At 38.6% G+C, this 22,564-nt stretch overlaps 1 protein-coding gene across 2 annotated transcripts; it reads left to right on the plus strand.

Moving 5' to 3' along the window:
* Window positions 1-1,451: 1,451 nt before the first annotated feature.
* Window positions 1,452-22,564, plus strand: LOC306835550 (uncharacterized protein). Of its 2 annotated transcripts, XR_013780659.1 has the most exons (8): window positions 1,452-2,244; window positions 9,482-9,643; window positions 14,190-14,352; window positions 17,355-17,473; window positions 18,847-18,968; window positions 20,333-20,443; window positions 20,985-22,017; window positions 22,064-22,564. XR_013780659.1 is itself a non-coding variant. In XM_079362163.1 (7 exons), the coding sequence occupies exons 1-6, from the start codon at window positions 1,498-1,500 to the stop codon at window positions 20,433-20,435; spliced, it is 1,416 nt and encodes a 471-aa protein (XP_079218289.1). In that variant the 5' UTR covers window positions 1,452-1,497; the 3' UTR covers window positions 20,436-20,443; window positions 20,985-22,564. The 2 variants fall into 2 exon arrangements, 1 of the variants encoding a protein (XP_079218289.1); XM_079362163.1 differs by having other exon boundaries at window positions 20,985-22,564.

Genomic DNA, 22,564 nt, shown 5'->3' on the forward strand with positions numbered 1-22,564 from the left:
TGCTTGGCTGCAGTTTTATCTATAGAGGACTTATAAACCATTAAAACATCCCCTATAAGCTTATCAGGGCCCCTGCCTCTCCCCGAGGAAAAAGGGGGCTGTTTTTTGTCTTTTCTCTTAAGTTTAGAAGGGTGAAAAAAACATCAGTTGACTGACAGACAGGTGTATCACATTCCCCACAGTGAGAAAGTGGAGAGGACACATTTGACTGCTCCTGGTAATGGTCTAAGCTGGAGCTTCAGATCAAAGCTGGACAGTCTGGTAGAAGACACTGATAAATTGTACAAGTCCTGTGGTATTTGAGTTATAATATGCAGTATTACGTAAATGCCACTCCTTAAGTTTCACCCAGGCTTAGCTGTTTAAATTGATGGTGCATATGGGTCTTTCATAGTCAAAAGACTGAATCCAGTCCCCATAAACGAATGTTCATAGAAGGTGTGGAATACCTGAGCTTCTCTTCATTTGAAAACTTTTCACATAGAATGTCCTTCAAATTAATTATAGTAGTACCCCAGTAAGGTATTACGTGATCTAAATATCACTGAAATACCTCAAGTCGAGCTAATCCACTCTTTGGCAGCCCTTAGCTACACTTTTGGCCAAAGCTCAGGTATTTCAAGGTCTTTGTTTCTTCTTTCATAATCATGTTAGACTGTGAGAAAGCATTACACACTAGCAGCTCAGGTATGTAGATGGTACTTCACCATAATAAGTCAGTTCAAAGGCCAAACAATTAGAAAGGTTTATCTTATAGAAAGACCTTTAGGGTCCAGAGGATCCACATCTCTTGCGATTGGGAAAGTACTATGTTTGGGTGACATTGCTGAAGGGAAACTCTAACTGAGAGAAGGGGTTTGGGGATTGTGATGTGTTCACAATCACACACAAATAAACAATAAATTATTTGCCATTTCTATCTTCACCAATCATGTGTACATTATAACACCAAATAAAGACAACAGCTTTTTTTAAATGACACAAAAACACATCTATCTTCAAAGAAACAATTAAAGGAACTTCAAAATGCATGCAATCTCCTGCACAGACAAACATGCAATGTTTTTGTCTCAACATGTTGTTAGTACAGTAAGTTCATTTAAAGTAAGACAAAGTGCAATTACTTCCATATGAACTTGTCTAATAAGATAAATGTGCAAAGTTTTTACTGGTAATGTACAAAAATCTACAACATTTTTTAGGGGTGGCCATGCCAACCGTGGCTACCCTTCTGAACTAAGTAACATGATTATTATTGTTCATAGTATTATAGACTTGCACCCTGGAGCACAACAGTAGGACATTATAGCAGTGTTAAGCTTTAGAAGTTAATGTCCACCAATTGAATTTGGTGAAAAGAGGCACCCAAAGGAAAATATTTTCAAAGAGAAACTTTGTGTATATAATGCAGCTAATTAACTCGAATTTCTCTGTCGTCTGTTGTCAGGAAAAGGAGACAGAGATGCTGTACTGGACACAGAAGTTGTCCTGACAAAAATGAAGCTCTTCAGCAATCTCCGTGAGGGCCTTCTGATCAGCGACGACTCTTCATCCACCATCTCCACAGTGTCAGGTCTTGAGCAACAAATCCCAGACCACTCAAATGCCTCTGAGGAGCAATCACACCAAGGTGACAAATCCATTCAACCAAGGATTGAGACAGACTACCTGTCAACCATTTTCTCAGATTCTCAGCTGCCAAGGTTGTATAAATTTGAGTCAGAAGACTCTGGAGTGGAGCTGCCTAGTGGAGCTAATTCTCCGTCCACACCAACAGGCTCTGAGCAGAGTTTTGTGGTGCACAGCCGAGAATCATCCTGCGACTCCTGCAACTTAAACTCTGATGCTACCGCTATCCCTGATAAACTTGTCACCTTTGGACAGATATCAGAGATTAAACAGGAAGAGGACTCAGGTGAAAACAATCCAAGTACAGCAGTGGATACACAGGACAATGTGTTCATTCCCTCAGTAGAACTTCACATAGGTGAGGAGGATGATATTGATCCATGTAGGGCTTTAGGAGTTAGTCCTGAAGGAGAAGAAGACGTTTCTGTACAGCTAAAAGAGCAACATACAATAACTGAAAGGACCTGCTTAGAGGACATGGGGCCTGGGGCGAAATCCTCAACAGATGCATGTGATGACATGATGGACAAAGATTTTGAACCCGAATGTCGATGGAGAAGTGGCACCAGTGAAAGCTTGGAGGAGTACATGGATGAATGCTGCAGACTAAGTCAGGTAAATAGAAAAAGCTTTGTCTCTGTCCCAGCTATTGAACCATCTTTCCCTTTTCAACACCATATTATGAGCGACGGGTACTTCAGTTGGCACAATAGTCATTCGAGATTGTCAATATGACCTATCCTCATTACCCAGCTGGAACCAATTTGAGCAGACTTTTTTTTATCAACCACAAATGGACAGGATACAAACTATGCAAACACTAGTTGTAAATTACACATTTGTGAGTGCATCATTTATGCAGAAATACTTTGAATGGAACAAAATGCATCAATATTTGACAGTTTAAAATGAGGTACTATATTTGAAAATATATTCACTGAAACACATTTCAAGAGCAACAAATGTTCTCCTTTGATTGATGGTTCATTAATAATTGAAGAACTATGGCCAGGAAATGGTTTGAAAAATATGTTAGTATTCTCTGGTTGACAAAATATTTTATGGAGATGCTGTTTTATAAATGACTTTTAACACATTTTTGCAATTCTGGATTAAATGTTGCTGATAAGTAAAAGGGCCCTATTACAGAATGACCTGTTCTGCAGGACTGGTCATGAATTCCAGTTCACCACTTTTAACATCTTTCAACAATGTGGACAGTATGTCAGAGTGTGTGTGTGCATGTGTATTGGTTTATTCTTGAGTGCTTGCAAAACTCTTGAATACGGACAGTTTTTTTTACCAGCTCCTCCAGACTTTCTGGATGTGCAACAAAGTAATTTTGTGACCTCTGTCATTACCTCTAATTTTAAACTCTTTCCAGTCTCTATGTCACCAGGTAAGTGCATCATTGAAACTGAAATAAGGTCAACACAGTCAGTCATTTTGCAGGCTGTAGTCAAAGGTGTTATAAACACAGAGATATCTTTTGATTTTCCTACATACTCTTTAAGCCAGTAGTAACAGTTCAATGTAAAAAGCCCTGCAGCTGCACCTATACAAAATCCCTTCCTGTGAAGACGATAAAAAAGCAACTGTATTCATTCATAAGAACAGGTCTGGCCATGCTTCATTCATGTCATTAGGAAAACATAGTCATTTCCTTGTTCACATACAGTGGGCTGTACAGAAAGAGCACCTGACAGCTGTGGAAGCTGCAAAGTCATAATCACCTGTTTGATGTTCTTGAAAACATCACAGTCAAGCGCTGAGACTGTCTTTCATTAGTGGCAGCTATTAGACTGAAAATCTGATACAGCCTTCAGTTTCTACATGAATGCCTTCTGTTGTTTAGACTCCAGAATCCCGAAAAAAGCTACTTACAAAGAGTTTAAAGTAGCTTTTAATTAGTTATTGAATTCCCATATAAGGATACAACTTTAGCAATTTGTCATTTTCCATTTATCACATGGACACCTCCTCAAGTTTTAGATATTAAAAATAAATGTTATTTGTTAAGAGTCTAACAATTGGAAGTGAGGAAAAAAATTGATTGATGTAAAAATCAAGATTATTCGCTTCTAAGATTTAAAATCGATTCATGAATGTGTGTGTATATATTTCTATGAATATATATATATATATATATATATATATATACACACGTTTAATGCATGTAAGTATGTATGTATATGTGTGTGTGTGTATATGTGTGTATATGTGTATATATATGTGTATATATATTATATATATATATTATATATTATATATATATTATATATTATATATATATATACATATTATTATAATATTATAATATATAATATAATATATTTTATTATTATAATAATATAAACATTATATATATATATATATAATACTCGCCATACAATGCATAGGTTGGCCAGATTGTGACTTCATTGATTTGCATTTATGGGACTAATCAATAACAATAACAGATGACAATTCTTAAATAAGTCAAATGTTAAATTACACTTACTCAGTAGTTTTAAAGAAAGTTCCAGTCGCTCTAAATCCCAGGTGCACTGGGATGAAATCAGCAGAACATAAACAGACCTCGGCTATATAAAACAAAAGAGATATATTAGCCTTAAAGTCCATGAACTATATTTCAAATGGCTCAGTCTCTGCAAGCTAAAAAAAAAACTTCTTGTGAAATACAGATTTTCCATCGTGTTTTTTTTTTCATCTTTTCCTCAAAGACCTTTCAAAATAATGGCATGTTCAAAGGCTTTTCTGAAGACAAGCCTTTTATTATTTTTGGCGCATCAAGGTAACCCAAACATAAGGACTGTTTGCACTCAGACAGAGGCAGGAAAGGGGGGGGGGTGTTACAGTCTATGGCAACTTTTTCATGGATGTCATACAGCACCTGTTCATCTGTATGAAGGTACTGGAGATTTTTTTCAGCGATACTGTCACTGAACGCTGCCCCTCTCTCATCTAGGCTCCTTCTTGTTGCTTGGCTGCCTACCTTGATGCATGAAATAGGTGTCAAATATCTCAAATTACACACATATTTACCCAGATAAAGGCTCTTTGAAAAGTCCCTGGGGCCCCTGTGAGGTAATGGCATGTGGCAGTAGCTTTTAGGGGCCTGGCATGATGGACTGTAGGGGTACATTGCTGACAGGCTGTATGGTAGTGCGGCTCCCACTGTCATCTGCATCACTTGTCACCACAGCTAATAATATAATTCCTTTCCCTGCCAAATTATTCTCTGAAGTCTACAGCAGAGGGACATTTGATTGGCTCATCTCAAACATCAACATTTACCCACACGTCCCCCTTTCTCCTGCTCTAATCCTCTGTATGTCATTGAATAGATCAAGAATTGATTCTATAATCTCTTTATGTCTTACCATTCAGACATTTGTAATAGAAGGAATGCACTGCTGTCATGTGTCTGACACCAGGTAGCGACAGTTATAATGTGAAGGTTAAAATTAATGCTTAGAGGGAAAAAATAACCACTTTATTGACTAAATCCCTCCACAAACACAACTAAAAAGAAAACAGCTTCGACATAACATGACAACATACAGGCCGACTCACAGATATTGAAAGGAAGGCTAACATGATTTCTCTGCAAAATGATATGCCACCAGTTGAGCAGTTAGATACAGACAATTAGATGGAATGCTAAGTGCTTTGAAAGTTAATCCCATTTTTAAATGATCCAACTCCCACTCAGTAGCTATTGCTTCAAAATATAGACCATTTGTGCCATGCATTGTGGTTGGAAAACTGCTGATTTAAACAAATGAATGCACTCTTTTTAGAATGCATGACATTGAAATGTTTTTTTTTCTTAATGACAATGTTAACATGGATATTTTTGCATTAATAGATGTTTTGGTGTCTGTTGGTCCTTGCAGAGTCTAGTACAGTTTAAGGCAACTGGTCTGAACTACAGCATGTATTTCAACAAAGACTAGAAACCATAGAATTATTTTGGATGCCTAACATCGACAATAGCAACAAAAACCTTTTCAATGTTCACATTAATGTTACCTTTGAGCTACCAGATAAAATCTTAATCAAAGCTGTGTCCCCCCCATGTTTCGGTTAATTGCCACACTTCTACTCCAGTTCCCAAGTCATCTGTTTGAAAGTGATGTACCATTTATCACCATCGAAAAGCCACATAATATTTGATGGTATTTGAAAAGTATATTTTCAGCTGACCTCATAATAGATGAGCACAACATGAAACCAATTAAACAGTTCCACTAAAGGATGGTGTCAGCTACAGCTTCAGAATGTGAAAAACTATAAAAAATGAATATGAACATCTACTGTAATGGCTTTATACTTCTTTGTTAAAACTTTACCAAGTTAAGAACAATAAAACAAGAACATTTTATACATTTTCACAGACTGAAACTAAATCAGGATCAGGTGCCAAAACTAACAGTAAACAGAACATCTCCAACACACAGTCTTCCAACTCCATCCTGAGTTCTTTGAAAGATAGACTGCAGAGAAGTGAGGCAGAAACACAATCTGTGTGTGCTGAGGAGTCTGGTGTCTGGCTGAGAGAAGCCGTGTACGTGATCTGCTTGTACTTCCCTCCCTATCTGGATGCTCCACACACATCTGGCGGTTCATTCCTTTCCAACACAGTCATGGTCAGGACATTTTTTGATAGAGCCTAAATAATGGAAAGATCGATAAGTGAAGAGAAGACGTCACTTTCCATTACCACCCTCCCGACATTATCATTTAATCTAAAATGGATAAACATGGAATCTTACAGAAACTCATATTTCTCAAAATTGAAGAAGTGGGTTGGTCCTTGTAACCGTCAATAATATTCCCATTCTTTTAAAATCCTTTGAACCCGTACAGACAAACAATAAACCTTAATTGTTCGATACTTTGAAAGTATCTCTTAAACACATGGTAATGACTATTTTCTCTCCGGCTAACAAGCAGCTCAAAGCTTCTAAAGTTGCTGCAGAATGATATACATGGAGTTATTTGACAGCCTGAAGAATTAGAGGCTTAACATGTCCCTCTGTGTCGTATAAGTACCATGATAAATTGCGGTATTCAATAACTTGGGAATGAAATGGGACGTGTATGTTTGTAATAATAAAGGTGATATATGTGGTGTGACTGATAGTGGCTAGTTCCAAGCAATTTATCTCTTCAAACAGTCCATTCTGGAAGAGACCGAGGGTGGTTCTGATTTAACCCTTGCATATTTTCGCTGCAGAAGAAATCTGGGAAGCCACTTCGTGATTATGATCCTAAAGATGAAGTTCTAGCTTTACCTGTTTATATAAGTAGAGTAAAATCATCAGTTATGGTTACAGAAACAAATAGTGACAATAGAATTGTATTTTGTAAGTGCAGCTGCAACAGCATCACTACGGGTTTAGGAGGCTTTTTTGCCTCGACAACTCCGAAATGTTTCCCTGTGATTTTTTTTTAAGTATGTCCAATTTGAACAAGTCCCAGAGTGAAACAAGTAGTTACTGTCAAACCATATGCCCTCTCTAGCTCTGGATAGTCATGAGTTACCCAAAAAGTTCTGGAGGTCATGGCTAGTGAAAGTCTCACAGCCTGCTTTCACAGCAACTGAATTATTAATTTATGTCAGGACCTACAGACAATTTAAACCAAAATCTCAAAAAGTGTATCTGGAGAAAATTACCCCCTACCTTTAAATAATAACACCTCTCACTGAAGTTACTCTTGACTAGTGCACTTAAAATACTCTATTAAACCCCTAGGATAATGGAACATATTGCATTCCTGATCTCAGGCAATAGTGGACCTAATGTTTCATGTCAATACAAGCACACAATGTAAAGGTCCGAGATTTATCTAAATTTGCTTTATTTCTTGTTTATGGCTTTCAGCATTTCCCATCCTTTTCACACCACTCAGTTCTCACGTGTGACATTATTGCCCCTTGAGTCATGGGATTAGAGGAAACTCAGAGGAAGTGCAACTAGGGCGCGCGTGTTTGTTTGTGTGAGTTTGCCAATTTTAAAATGGGTTTGTGCACGCAAAGGGGGCATTCCTGAGCCCCACTCTCTTCCCGACAGTGGATCACTCAGTGGTCTTTGTGTGGCTGTGGATAAGATCAGCACCAGCCCTGGTAATGTTACTGTCAAAAGCCAGAACAGTGCCTGATTACGACCCTCCCCCCTCATCAAGGACTATACCAGTGAGGAAGTGAGGGTCATCTCCTGGAAGGAATACCCTTCCTTATCTTAATTAGCCACGAGAATCTGCAAGAGTTCTGCTGTATGGATGTAGTGGTGGGTCTGAGCAGTTCATGGATTAGGACCTTTAAACCAGAAAGTGTTTGATCTAAAAAAAAAAAAAAGTGCACTCACTTGTTTGCTTGGATATAGCTTTTAAAGTACAGTATCTCTATCCCTCCAAACAAGCTAACTACTACTTTTCTTGCCGCAATGCTTGGAGAGTATTTTGTTGTAAATGTTTACTATAATCTAACAGGTTCATTGTCAAGAGCAATTCAGGTTCGTCCATCAGAGGAAATAAGTGATAAGTGATGTCAGTACCTCAGCCTGTTAGCCCATTGTTTTGCAAGTGTTTCCACCAGAGCCCCCAGTTGTCTGAATGGAGTTTCAGAGTCAGCAGCCTGGGAAAGAGGGGAGGAAACCCCAACCTGAGCTCACATCCTGCTTTTGTCGGGACACTTTTAGGAATGTAGATGAATGGATAAATATTTGCTCAAAATTTCCTTTTTTCATGATCCTGACGAACGTGAACATCTGCAACTCCAGGGCCAGCAGGCACATAAACCCAACACGTATTCAGCCTATTCATCCTTCTGTGGTGATGCAATAAAGCATGTTTCAATTTAAACACATGTGACTGAAGCTCTGTAAATCCCACATTAATCCTACCTGTCCAGTCCATACTGTAGTTGTAGTTGATGTTCAAATCTTTTTTTTTTCTTTACGCTAGAGTACCTTTAATATGTTTTGTCTATTGTTTATAATGCATTAATTTCTACCCCGCTATTGTAGAAAATAAGACATCTGACAATTAGTCAAAAAGATTTACTGTCTTTAGCATGTGATGATGCAACAATAATGAAGGGGTTAGGGTTAGCACCAACTCATTAGATTCTGTTATTCATCTTTGTTGGATGAGGTTGACTCAAATGTATTGAGAGCAGGCAGCCAGCAACAGTGGAATGCTTTTATGAGTGCAGCTTATGTGAATCACTTGTGAAAGTGCTCTGGGAAACCTGTTACTACTCTGTTTCCCAGGCATGGTAGAAATCAAACTTCCCACTACATGTTTACACCAAAGAAGGTGCACAAAAAATGATGATGTTACAATGGACTTCAGCTCGTATAGCGCTTAGCTAGTCTTCTGGCTTGTCAGACCAGCACCGCATGTCACACCTACCCATTCACACACTGATGGCTGGTTGCTATATATATTGACCATCAAGTGACTAATCTAAGCTGGTTGGGAAGGAGAAGGTCAGGGGGGGTTTATTTACGATCATATGTGGTCATATTAAACTAACTAACAAACACTCTACTGAATGAAGAACTGGTATGGCGGTCCAATTGAACAATTTAAAGGGGACACTATTTTGACGAGGCATTTAGTACCAGCACTGATTGAGTTTGTAATAGTCTGAAGAAAAGCTTTTATTACCTTAGATATATTTGTTTTGTCGTATGAAATATTAATGTCCACAGTGAAGCATTCTGTAATGTGATATTCATCGCAAATAAACGTATTATCATCCATCCTTGTGCAAAAATTAGCATAAACCCAGTATTACCTCTGGTATCTTAGCTAACCTTCACACTTTCTGTTTGTCCAGTCACAGCAGGTGAGTTCAAACCCTCTGGGTTCAGGCCTCGGTTACCTGGAGCACATCTGCCAACTCCTGGAGAAGATCGGCCAGCTGCAGGAGACCAACCTACGGCTACAGAGGCAGGTCTGCTGCCTGCAAAAAGACAGCAGGATGACAAAGACCAAAGAGGTGTGCCACTGTTATTTTTCTTCCAGTGTTTCAGGGTGTTTGTGACCAAGTAGTATTTCCATCTTTAGAAGACAGCTGCTTTTGGAAATTGACTACCTAACAAAAGTAAATTAGCATGAACACAGCAGGTTTTCTTTGATAATATATTGAGACATATACAGCACCTAGGACATGATTTACAAAAGGACTGCTCTGCTTTTTATTTGAATGTTGTGCAAAGGAGACAAAAAGACACTCTACTTCAATAGAAATACAGATACAAATACAGATAGACTGTAAATGTGCCCCTGAGAAAACACCATCTCAGTGTGCCAGTGTTTCCGGTTTATATTTAGATATGTCATTTAATATTTGGGCCAACATTTTCCTCTTGTAATGCATAAAAGCCTCTTTACAATATATATGAAATTAAAAAATGACGGCCCTTATTAGCCATTTGCAATTTGGGTAAAACAGGCTCAGACAGCTCATATCCACAACAGATACAGAATAAGCAAACTTTACAGCAGAAACCCAAGCTAAGCAGGTGTTTAAATAACGGGAACTTTTTTTGTTAACATTATGAAGCTACATTTGTGTTCAAGTTGGAACAAAAAAAATGTTCTTCTTCCACATCAGAATTTTTATACCAGCTTCTCGAACCTTTTGCATCGGTATAATCACCACTTTTCACGACACCACAGTGACAGTTTTGGGCTACAGTTCTTTGAATAAGAGGAATGTTCCTCCTTGGTAGAGATCTTGGCAAAACATCTGAAGACGGGGTTTTCGAAATCGCTGACTGACACTTGCGCAGTCAGTTTTGGCTTGGACACTAGAACTTCTTTTGTAGCAACGACTAGAGTCAGCAGGAGATGCCGACTTCAAAGCTCCCAAAGCATCCAAGCAAAGAGGGTGACTGAGAGAGAGAGAGAGGGAGAGAGAGAGAGAAGAGAGAGAGAGAGAGAGAGAGAGAGAGAGAGAGAGAGAGAGAGAGAGAGAGAGAGAGAGACAGAGAGACAGAGAGAAGAGAGAGAGACAGAGAGAAAGAGACAGAGAGAGAGAGAGAATGGCTCATTGTCATGTTTCCAATGTGTACAACCACTCATTTGAAGTTCATAAATCTTAAAATCTAAAATGGAAGTTCAGAATCTATGATTCACTTTGAACTTTCTCATGACAGAAAGTGAATATTTGCTCTTACGAGATGGACCACACCAGCTGCTCATTGACTGACTCCCTGCTGTTAGGCTCTCTATAGCAAATAAAAGTCTTCAGACCTGAGTGAACAGTGTCTAAGGTGTATTATGGACCATTACTGACAGCTCTAAGTATGCGTGGCGGCATGGTCCACTGTTCAGCACTTGATTTAAAGAAGCTAGGTCATCGTCAAACAAAAATCAGTTCTCGTCAGTCGTATCATCAGTAAGTAGACCATTTGAATGATGTAGTTTTGTCAGAGAGCATTTCAGTAGCACACTTAATCTAGATCACAGTTTTGAAGTACATGCAGCCTCTTGTATAACAAACTTTGGTTTCCCTCATTATCACCTCTTTAGTATCTTCACTTATTCATGGGCAGGAAGCAATGGAAGCAACATTCCTTAGTGCCTTTTTCTCCTTGACTAACTTTGTAATACCTCCAACAGCCTTATCCTTTGATGATGGGTTAAGGGTCATTGGTCACCCCGTGGGTGTCTCTTTTCAATCCCTAAAGATGTGATAAACTGCTGTTTGAGGGCTTACCACACAGATTGGACGTAACATTCACCTGCATTTTAACATGTGAATATATGAATATCAGCTTCAAAAATATATTGTGGTCCAATACAATTTAAAGATCTGCTTTTAATGTTAAATTCACAAAGACAAAAAGGTTTAGATTGTGATTACATTAACTACATGTTTTCATAGTTGAAAATTGCAAAGTTGTTAAATTAACCTAATACTGTATATGAAATAGGTTTTTTTCTATATTCCACCCCACACTTTAAAATGTGATGTTACAGTAGGGTTGGGAGTGGAGCTGGAACCGCCATCTGTTTAACACTGGATATAAAATACATTGAGTTTGAGCTCAGAACATTTCCTTTTACCTTCCCTTCAAGATAGCAGGACAGGCCAGTGAAACCTCCTTTTAATTTGAAAGAGCTAAACATAATTACGTTTAGTTTATTCCATTCTGTCCAAAATGAGGGATCCATAGAGGAGACACTCACATGCCCCTTAAAATGTCCAGAGACCAGGGGGACAGTTGCTTTCCAAGCAGGTTTTCCAAAGTTTGACCCCATATTTCCTGTTTTTTTTTTTGTTTTTTTTCAAATAGACTGCCTTGCCCAGATGGTTGCACAGAAATGCTGGCCAAAAGGAAACTTTTTGTCCACTTCCAATTTCCATTTGGGAAAGTTTTGTTCCTGTTTTGATGCTAATTATATGTCTACTTCGTAGGACCAATAGGAACCTTTGTGAAATTGTTACAAAGGTCACTAGTATATCTTGTTACGTTCTTATATTTGTACCCCCAAGAAAGGTTCTCAAAATGTTTATAAAACACTTGTAAACACAACTCATTAAAGTAAAATGACTAATCCATTCTCGAGAATAGCAAATGGATTTGAGCTTTTATTTGACTACTCACAGCACTTTTATAACGCATCACACCTACCCATTTACACACTGTTGTTAGAGGTTGCTATGTAAAGTGACCATCAGTATTAATTTATTCATTCACATACATTAATGCATCACCAATCAAGCAGCGGGAGCAACTTAGGGTTAAGTGTCTTGTCCAAGGAACTACAGAAGCTTGGTACCTTCGGGTGAAAAACATGAAACTCATCCACTGAGCTACAGTGTGCTGACACAATAAATGCTCTGTGCAGCTAAAAGACTAGAACAAGATATAAGTGCAGTCTATTTTCTATTCTAGTTTTACCAAAATGGTGGACAGAGATTTTCCATCGATAAGGCCATTTATTTATGAATAGGCAAAGTCAGTTTTCATTAATTATTAGAAATCCCTTTGACTTGACCCAGGAGACAAGGAAACTATGTAGTTAATATTTAGATATTAAACTTGTACTATAGTCTATTTTTGTAACTCATGATTCATTTTGTTACCCCTAATTAACTGATGCTCTCTTAACTCTTAACAGGGGTTAACAATTTGTATCAATTCATTTAAGATCTGGCTAACTCATCCAACTTTGCTAACCGCCTTCTGAACCATTTCCACGAGTAAAAACAAAGAATAAATAAGAGGCATGACGGACGTGGACTTTCAGCTCTCCTCTTTAGCACTCCTAGAATACAAATAACCAGCTATTGTATGAAAACGTAAATATGGATGACAAGATGCTTTTCTGTTGAAACCAGGAAGGAAACGTATGTGTATGTTGACTTGTGCTCTGATATGTTGTTTTAGGGGCCCATGTGAACTTTTCCCCCTGAGAAGGTGACACTTAACTTCAGTGCAGGAAAAGAGATCATGTAAAAAAAAATTGCCATATTGTAGATCAGTCATAGAAGTGAGGAGGGATGTGAACCTCAGTTTGACTTATGCACTGGGATGACTCAAGTGTTTGAATTGTGCTTTTCAGTACTCGGGTACAAAAGTCACAAAAGATAATATACAGTATGAAGACATACTACATATGTCATATTGAATAATATCAGTGTTGTCCTGTCAAATAAAACGTTTGCTTACAAGCAAAGACAAAGTAACACACGTCAGGTATGTTTTTTTTAGGTAATTTTTATCTAAATGCATTTGTATGCCTCAACATCACACTCCTTTATGAGGGTCCAGATGTAAGCTCGCAGTGAGACTCACAGTTTGTTTTTATCTACACACATTGATTCTGTAGTTAACATGTTAAACGTTCAGGTTTTGACATCATACTGTGCTGATTAAATTACTCTCATTAAGGCATAGTAAGTGAATCTTTCTAAGCACTTGAACAGTACTCTGCTCAGTCAGCATATGCGCAGGCTGTCCCCACGCGGAGAATATCAACAGATCCATCACATGTTGTTCAAGCTGTGTATGAGATCCTGCCCTCTGGCAGACACCATTAAAAACCACAGATTAAATTGTTTCTAACAAAGAAAAATAAAAAGTTTTGGTGCGTGGTGTTTGTACCTTTTACTCCTAACAAAAGTACTAGACCTACATGTCTTTGGTGATTGTAATTGGTAAGTGCTAATCTGTTAACATATCGTTTAATACTGCATGTCTTCAATTTGTATGTGTTCATAATAATTTGGTCACAGCAACATATGTGAACACATTGTCCCAAAGTCACTATAAATCTGAATCGTAACATTTCTGATTGTGTCACATTTTATGAAATCGTATTGTATCATAGGCTATCATATTTAAAAAACACTATTACAACTGTCTTATGTCACAACTGAACCAATTTAGATACCCACTATGATAAAATTACAATAAAAAAACACAATACATGTATACGTTCTTAAAATAAATCATGTTGAAATACTTGATTTAAGAAGTCCCATATTATCATGCTGATTGTATCTTTTCCTGTCTTGGCTATCTCCGCAGGACTTTTTCCAGCATCATTGCAGCTGTGGAGCAGCCAGTCTGGCCTTCCAGGAGGTCCAGAGGAGACACACAAGAAGTGAGTGTTTATCACCCAGTGGGACACTCTCCGACCTGTCCACCATCCCAGAGGTCACCCGGCATCCATTCATTTACGCCAGGAGAGGTAACTGTGAATTGTGTTTTCCTTTTTTAAGTTTACAATGAGGGATTCAACAGAAAACAAACTGAAGATAGCAATTTATTTCAAAGAGTAATACAACAAACTTACCACAATGAAAACCTCCGGGGGACTAAACAGATTTTCGTCGTTTGAGTGTTCATAAATCCTTCTCAAGTCGTTTTTCTTTCAGTACAGAATGTGACACATGCTTGAAAAACTCTCAATTTAAAGATTGCTAACTTTCAGTTTGACATCTACAAAAGGAGGTTTAGACAGCTTGTCAGCTTGAGCATTCAGTCATCAAGCTTTTTTTGAACAGTGCTGCCCACTAATTGCTCCGGTAAGTGCATTGTTTAGTGGTCAAGATTATAAAGGTTGATGTTTCAGGGAGGAGCAGGAACAAACCAAACTAGCAATGGATTGACCTGCAGAATTGAAGGATGAATGGTGAGCTTATATGGACCAGAATTTGATTTCTAGCCTTTAGATTCACTATTTAGTTTTCTGAGCCCTGTAGAAATATACTGAGTATCTCAGGGACATTTTTTCCTGTAAGTCTGAGTCAAGCTGAGAGCCCTGGAGGTAACTGAAACCAGCCCTAATTACGAGAAAGATCAGCACTTAATAACCTGCTCCAAAGGGATGTGTCAACAAACAAAGACAGGCCCAACCATGAATTAAAGTTTTTAATTTCAGTGTTCGTCTTGAAATGGATATGTTATTAAAAAGCTTTATGTTTCACAACCTGACCCTGAAGCTACCCCAATGTTTTCCACCTGGGTGTTTACCCTGTCATCAGACGCAAGCTCCAGGTGATGTTTGTCATACGGGAACACAGTCATTTCCCGAGGTTATCATTACTGTGTTGTTTTCCGAGTGGCTCACGTTGCCTGAGGAGGTGATGTTGGCCGACGGCTCCTGGTCCCGGGGGGTTAGAAGATGAAATTATAACTCGAGTGGGAGACTCGAGCGGAATTCCTGGCATCCTTCTCATGACGGGAACACAAAACGTCCCGTGGACTCAGGAATGCCTCGGTTCTTCCTCAGATGGGCAGGAAACTAGAAAAGAGGTTGAGAAGTCAGGAGAGATGTGGGGCCTGGATTAGGTGCAGTGAAGAGGAGGGGACAGCTCTCCCTCAGGCAAGGTTAAATGTTCTACCGCTGAGCTTTGCTATGAAATATTTGCAGAATAAGGGGAAAAAGTGGGGAATCATTTATTAGAGACAGACAGAACTTTTAAAATTGTTTTATTTAATAGTGATGATGCAATTTCCAATGGTTCCAAAGCAAAGCATGAAACTGTGATGTGATGTCCAGAGAGTTTATAGCTTTGGCTAATTCTCAACTGCTACAAAATTATGTAAAAAAATTAAAATACATATACCATAATAAATCAATAGAAAATTATATACACCAGTATGAGTAAATAATTTAAAATACAAGACACTTTTAGCTGGCAATTAATCCTTTTTCATTTTTAACCTGGGAATTTTTTTTTGTATTACAGTTTTTTCCAGAGTTGTCAGCCTTTTAAAAGTGTGTGAATTGTGGCTCTTACGCAATGCCTGTTCAAGGCAGCTACGAATGCCCCTTGTTACGTCTATAGCCTGCAATCTGAAACACATGGAGGCTGAACGGTGGGGAATATCTGCTCTGGCCCTGATCTGCCTCAAGTGGTGGTAATAGAAGTGTAATGGGGGGAAGACAGCGGCCATGTGTATCCTTGGAGACAACAGGGCCTATCAGCTCCGCGTCTCTGTGCATGTCTGAGTGTTTGAAGGTTCTTCCATAATGGGATGTAAAGGCACACACTGGGATGCCAATATTATGCTGTTTCACATGCAATATCTAACTGTAAAAACAGTGGAACTTCAGTAAGGAACAGGGTTTAGACTTATGTTGTTCTTGGATTTTTGGTTGTTGCATTCACTGATGCAAAACACCCTTGAGCGAGTGTAAACAGGACATACATCTGTTGCTGTAGTTTTCTGTTGTTGTTTTTTTTTTTCAATCTCAGGGTTCAATGATCAATAGAAACTCTGAGCCTATGTGACAAAGGGAGGTGTGTTTACATGGTCTTTGGAAAAGTGAAGAGTGGGATGAACAGAGGCTAAAAAAACAGGCCTGTGCGGATTTCCATCACCATTTGTCATAACAGTCATCGCTCTCCTCCCAACATGCAAGCAGAGGCCTCCAGCATGCCAAAAACACCTCTCATCACAAACCAAATATAAACAGAACATTGCATAAGCCTTTACCCCCTTGGCCTTTAAAGATTTTTTACTGTGGAAAAACCTGGAATTCAAATACTGACTTGTGCTTTTTATCATTGGATTAACAAACAAGACCAGTCCAAAAAGCCTACGTCTGTTTGACACATAAGTTGCCCTGCAGTCTGTTGGTTGCACCTGCTCTTTGTAATCTTTTACTTTTCACAGCAAAGCACCCGCAGCTTTTCACATCTCATTTGTGTATTAGTTTCCCCCACACCTGACTACACACCAAACATCATCAGAATTAATGAGAGTTTGGTTTTGGTACACACAACACCAATAAAATCCATTTAAATGGAAAATGTAAATGTAACATTTGGAAACAATCAGGAGACTTGATACTAAGGAGAGGAACTGTAGTTAATGTGTAGCAAAAAAGCTTTAAACAAAGCTGAGATTAATACATCATTCTAACATGCCAGGCTTTGAAGTGGTCGTTATAGTTTGAAACTGGTCAAGGCTTTTAGCAGCCCAGTTTAGGCCTCACAGACTGATACCATACAGCTGTTTTCATCTTAAAAGGCTCTGATATATTCACTGTATAAAACCAGCTCAGCGGTCATTTAGCAGATATGGGCCAAACTGCAAGTGTTTCTCTGAGCAGAGCCGAGATACAACAAGACCAAGGGATGATTAATCTGGTGTTGAACCTCTGTTTTTTGCACTCTAATCAACAATAATGCACAATTATTTACTTTATCAAATAACAGTTGTTCATGATTTGTGTTTCAGACACGAGCTGTGAGGACTTGACCCCAGTGTGGAGGAAAAGCCTGAACCGAAGGAGCTACACTGAGGGGGAGGTCCGCTTCAGAGACAGCACCGAGGGACTGTCCATCCCCCATCGCAGGGTGGGTATCCTGCACGTGTTTCCAGGTCCACAACAGAGATCATACACTGTTCAGCAGTTTCTCCCTTTTGTTAAACATTTCAAAGCTCCCGACACACCTACATGCTGTGAATCACAGCAGGTTTTCCGACGTCCTAATGTCAGCTGAACAGAAATATCAGTGATGAAACATCATCATCATGATTTTTGTTGCCTGTGGGAGTAACTGGGCAGTATTCATTGGAAGAAATTCACAGGACGGATATTCATTCTCTAAATTGATTCTCGTTCTAAGCTGTGATACAGCAGTCATACATGACCAATTTTTCCAAAGGTGTCAGATTAATTTAAACTCAATTTTCACTTTCTGGATTTCTTCCTATGGTTGTCACAAGTGAACATTTTAAATGGAAGGATACCGACTAGGATACCTTTGACATACTGAGTTTGACTATCTCGTTCATTTCTTTGTGGCTTTAGAGCAACGGGCCTCTGAAAAAAAAGCAAGACCTTGTGCTTCAAGTAAACTATTGTGTATTAAAGGTAATAGAAAGTTCTTAACGTGTCGACAAAATGAAGGAGAAAATGTTGCTCTTAACTTGGAGTTTTGCTGTTTTTTCTGTTTCAAGATAATTTAGATAATTTATTGTTTATTCTATCTTATTCTTTATATTGTTAATTTTTTTGTTACCTGCTATATTTTATTTTATTGTATATGCTGCTGGAACCTAAATTTCCTTGAGGGAGTCATCCCAAAAGGATCAATAAAGTTCAGTCTAAGTCTAAGTCGTTACAGTAGTCAAAATCACATTGATCACATCAGGCAAAAAACACCACATTTCAGTTTCTGGTTAAAGAAGTTAGTTAGTTAGTTAGATGCTTTATGGTCTCCCGTAGGAGAACTTTGCTTTGGACACAAGAGAAGTTATAGCACAAAACAAGGAACACAGCACAACACAAACGTCTGTATACTGTACATGTAACATAAACTTCCAAACAACACAAAGTACACATACATACCTTCATTTAAAATTCCTGCACACACTCCTTCTGTTGCACATATGCTCGTATAACATTAATTATTTCTATTGCACTGATTTTTATTGCACTGCTATTATTGTATTGCACTTCCCTATACCATTGATTTTATTGCGCAGTCCCTTTATGAATCTCTCATTCACACACTCACAAACACTCACACACTATATCTTGCACTATTTAATAATTTAATGGAGGTAGGTAGAAAAGACAGCTTATATCTGTTTAACTTGCAGTTTGGCACCCTGAAGATCAATAAAATGTTTAATCTTTTGGTGCTTTCCAGCTCTAGCTTTTGTTTGTTGCTTGTCACAGCTTCAAATGAATGTTGTTGTTCTTGTGTTTCCCTTTGTTCAGCTGAGTGAAAGCTACTCATGGGGCCGAGTCAAAGACTTGGTGAGGAGGACTAAGCTGAGGAACCAGAGCCGACTTGGACTGACCTCCACCTCACTGAAGATGTCCTGTCCACAGCTGTACAGGTGAGGAGACTCCAATATGTATTATCAATACTGCACAATTATTTTATAATTCAATATGAACGGCATTTAAGACCAAATACCTATGACCAGTTATAATTTAGGAAAAGAAGAAACACTTTAACATATCCCCCTTGCTTTTTCAACTGACAAATGTATCTTAATTAATTGACAAAAACGGGGATTGCTTTTCATCTGTAGAAGAGGAATCTTTTTTGTTAGCTTTGTTTTAGTTTTAGGAGTTGTTACCTCTTGCCTAGTGAGGGCAGCTTACATCCAGCGGATGGGGAATCTTATTTTCACATCGTACAATTATATTAGAGCAAAACAATGCTGACAACAGTCATGACACAAACGGCTAAAATGTGTCCACAAACACACGCGCGCGCGCGCGCACACACACACACACACACACACACACACACACACACACACACACACACACACACACACACACACACACACACACACACACACACACACACACACACACACACACACACACACACACACACACACACACACACACACATAGGACAGTTTGTTGAATTTGTACACTTTGTACACAATAATTGTTGAATCCAGTTTTCTCATCACTCTTTTTTCAGTCAAAATCTTATACAATATTTGTTTCCAAACTGTCTAAACAGGCACAAACCTGATCCTTTCTCATCTATTTGGGTTAAAATGGCTCCACAGTAACTCCCCTGTAAAAGAGCGTTGCTTGTTTCCCTTGTTTGTGAGACTCAACTTAAAAAAAGGGGAGAAGGAATGTAAGCTATTTGACTGCAGTGAATAAAAGCCAGCATGAGGGGAAAATGATTATTTTCTGTGTGGAAAGTAGTGACAGCTTCTGTAAATTTTTCAGTAAGAAGCAGTCTGTGTCAGGTTCCTGGCAGATGGAAGTATAAGTAGCATTTGCTCCTTTTTGCCTGATTGAGGAGCCTCTGAATGTGGATGAAGTGAACTTTTGAAAGGTTCTGCTGTGTAGGAATCTGAGGGGAGGCGGAGGAGCCTTCAGCCTCTCTCGCTGTCCTGATCAGGGTTTGGCACAGAACCAGCCGGGTGGAGGAGGAGGAGGGGGAAGGCGGGGGGGGGGGGTCAGGCCTGAGGTATGACTGGAGGAGTGGGATCATTCCTGCATGGATTTAAGCTCAGGCCTGGTGAGATATGGCTGCAGTCCAGGATTCATTAGAAAGAACATCACCCTCCTACTGAGACGTGCACGCTCGCCTGCTGCAGACTTTCTGACACTGTGGGGAAAAAAGGACAATTAATGTTTTCTTACACTAATGGAGGAAGTGGTTTATAGATAAACCACATAATGTTTAAAGCTCTCAATAATTAATATATCTCCTTCTTTACAGACCTGATCTGGAACCAGTGGAACCAGCTGTCAGGAACAGAAACAGGAACTCCATGATCACCTTGGGCCACCAGAGCAAACTGGACTTCCCTTGGCAACAATAATAATCCAGGTCGGTCAGGCATTTTTTAAAATGTTTCCTTAATTTTGCCAAACTTGATAGCTTACATAACAAATCACAAATCCAGATTGGGGTCAAAAAATTTTCTTAACAACAAATCCACTTTACTTGAATTACTTAAATAAGGGAAATACTGAGTCAAACTTATGACCAGTTATATACATCTACACTTATACACTCACATACACAAAGACATCCCAGCTTGCATGACATGTACATGTCAGTCATAGTAAAGTATGCCATCATAAAATCCTCAATGCATATCCAACTTCTCAATTACAAAATATAACATATACAGATTATAATCATACATGTCCTGAGTGTATCTTTGATGGAAAGTGCTGTTCATTGTGAAGTGATAATATTGTCACCACTGTCTATTTATAATATACAGAGCGTGGACTCAGGATGCAGGTGTAAGGCTAGTTTAAGGTCACTATCCTGTTTCACGCAGAGCGAGGAGGGCTCTTCAACTTTCCCTCTGCATGGTGTCATTTAATGTGTCTCTAAACTCTGCTCGATGTCTGCTCAGATCACGATGACGATGAGAAGGGGAGGACATCAAGAAGTTACACAGAAGATGATAGAAGACAAGCAGAAACAGAGAAACAGAGAAGAAGGAGGGGATGAAGAACAAAGAAGAAACCAGAGGGAAATAAAGGAGAGGACTCTTGAATAAGGGATGTTCTGCATGTGAGGGAGGATAAGAGAGAAAATGAGACTGACCATTTGTATACAGTATATGTACAAAAAAATAAGCCATGCTGTCAATGATGTTACATTTTTTTAAATCATGTACACTGTGACGAATGCTACCATTTTATGTTGATACCATTTACACTATACATGTTCATGAACCACACATCTCATAACTTTTTTTTACAGTGTTGTAAATATGTTACGGACGAATGACAGAGTGCTTGTACATTATGTCTGAGTTGTTGTGTCAGTGGAGTGAATGCAGAGATCATGTGTGTGAAGAGAGCCCGAGATAAACCCTTACAGAATGTACAAAGCATACATCATGTTAGCATGAGGGCTGGCGATAACACGACAGATACCACAGCTTGCCTCAGAGAGTACTTTGAAAATGTTCAGTTCATAAACTCTGACAATGTCAAAAATATATACTGCCTAAGATTATTGACCTGCAGAAGTATTGTCTAACACGTTATGTGCTGTGACTTGTATTCTGAGACAGTCTTGCGTTACTGAAATTCACTTGTTTTCGTTCCAGACACGACATGAATAACAGTTCAAGAAAATAGAATCACTCTTTTTAAATCTGGAATCAAAGAGAAAATTTTTCCAATGTATTATACATTTTGAAACCAGTAAACCAACATTAATTTCCACCCTTATACAACGATTGGTCATGTGTTTGGTGGTCTTTCTGACTTGCTTTAAATAAGACCGCAAGCAACACCATGCAGACCAATGAGAGGACTGACAAAAGGTCGAAGAATAAAATGCTTTGTATTTGAATGGTAAATGGCTGTTACACCGAAGGTCCAACTACCCAATCACACGCTGATAGAAGAGGTTGCTACGTAAAATGTACGTCAGTATTTACTTATCCATTCATACACATTTATACTTTGCTGTACGAAGCAGCAGGAGCAACTTGGGGTTACATGTAGCTGCAGGAACTCGGGATTAAACCTCGACCTTTGGATGAAAGATGACCAATTCTACAACCTAATCATAGCGGCCCCAAAGACAATACATGTTTAAATCCTGACAAGCTAACGCCTCAACAGATTCAAGTCCAATTCTTTAATCATTGGTGGTAACTAAAAATTGAAAATTGAAAATTAAGCCATTGCGGAAGTACAAATATTTGTTTTGTCTTAATAATACAAAGAGTAACTCCTTCATATACTATTACTTTAAAAAGGATACATGTTTGGACTTCACTTTTGTAAGTGTCTGTTCATTGTTAAAGGGACATATGTTGAACTTTGTAATGCAAGACAATTTTTTTTTACTTTTTGTAAATTAAAACTGATGTTCATCTGTTGGACATCGGACTACACTACATTTAATGTATGCTGCAGTATGCATATTGCATCAGTACACAAATTTATTTTTCAAAATAAAGTGAATGAAAAG

This window comes from Symphodus melops (genome assembly GCF_947650265.1).
Source record: "Symphodus melops genome assembly, chromosome: 15".
NCBI lineage: Eukaryota > Metazoa > Chordata > Actinopteri > Labriformes > Labridae > Symphodus > Symphodus melops.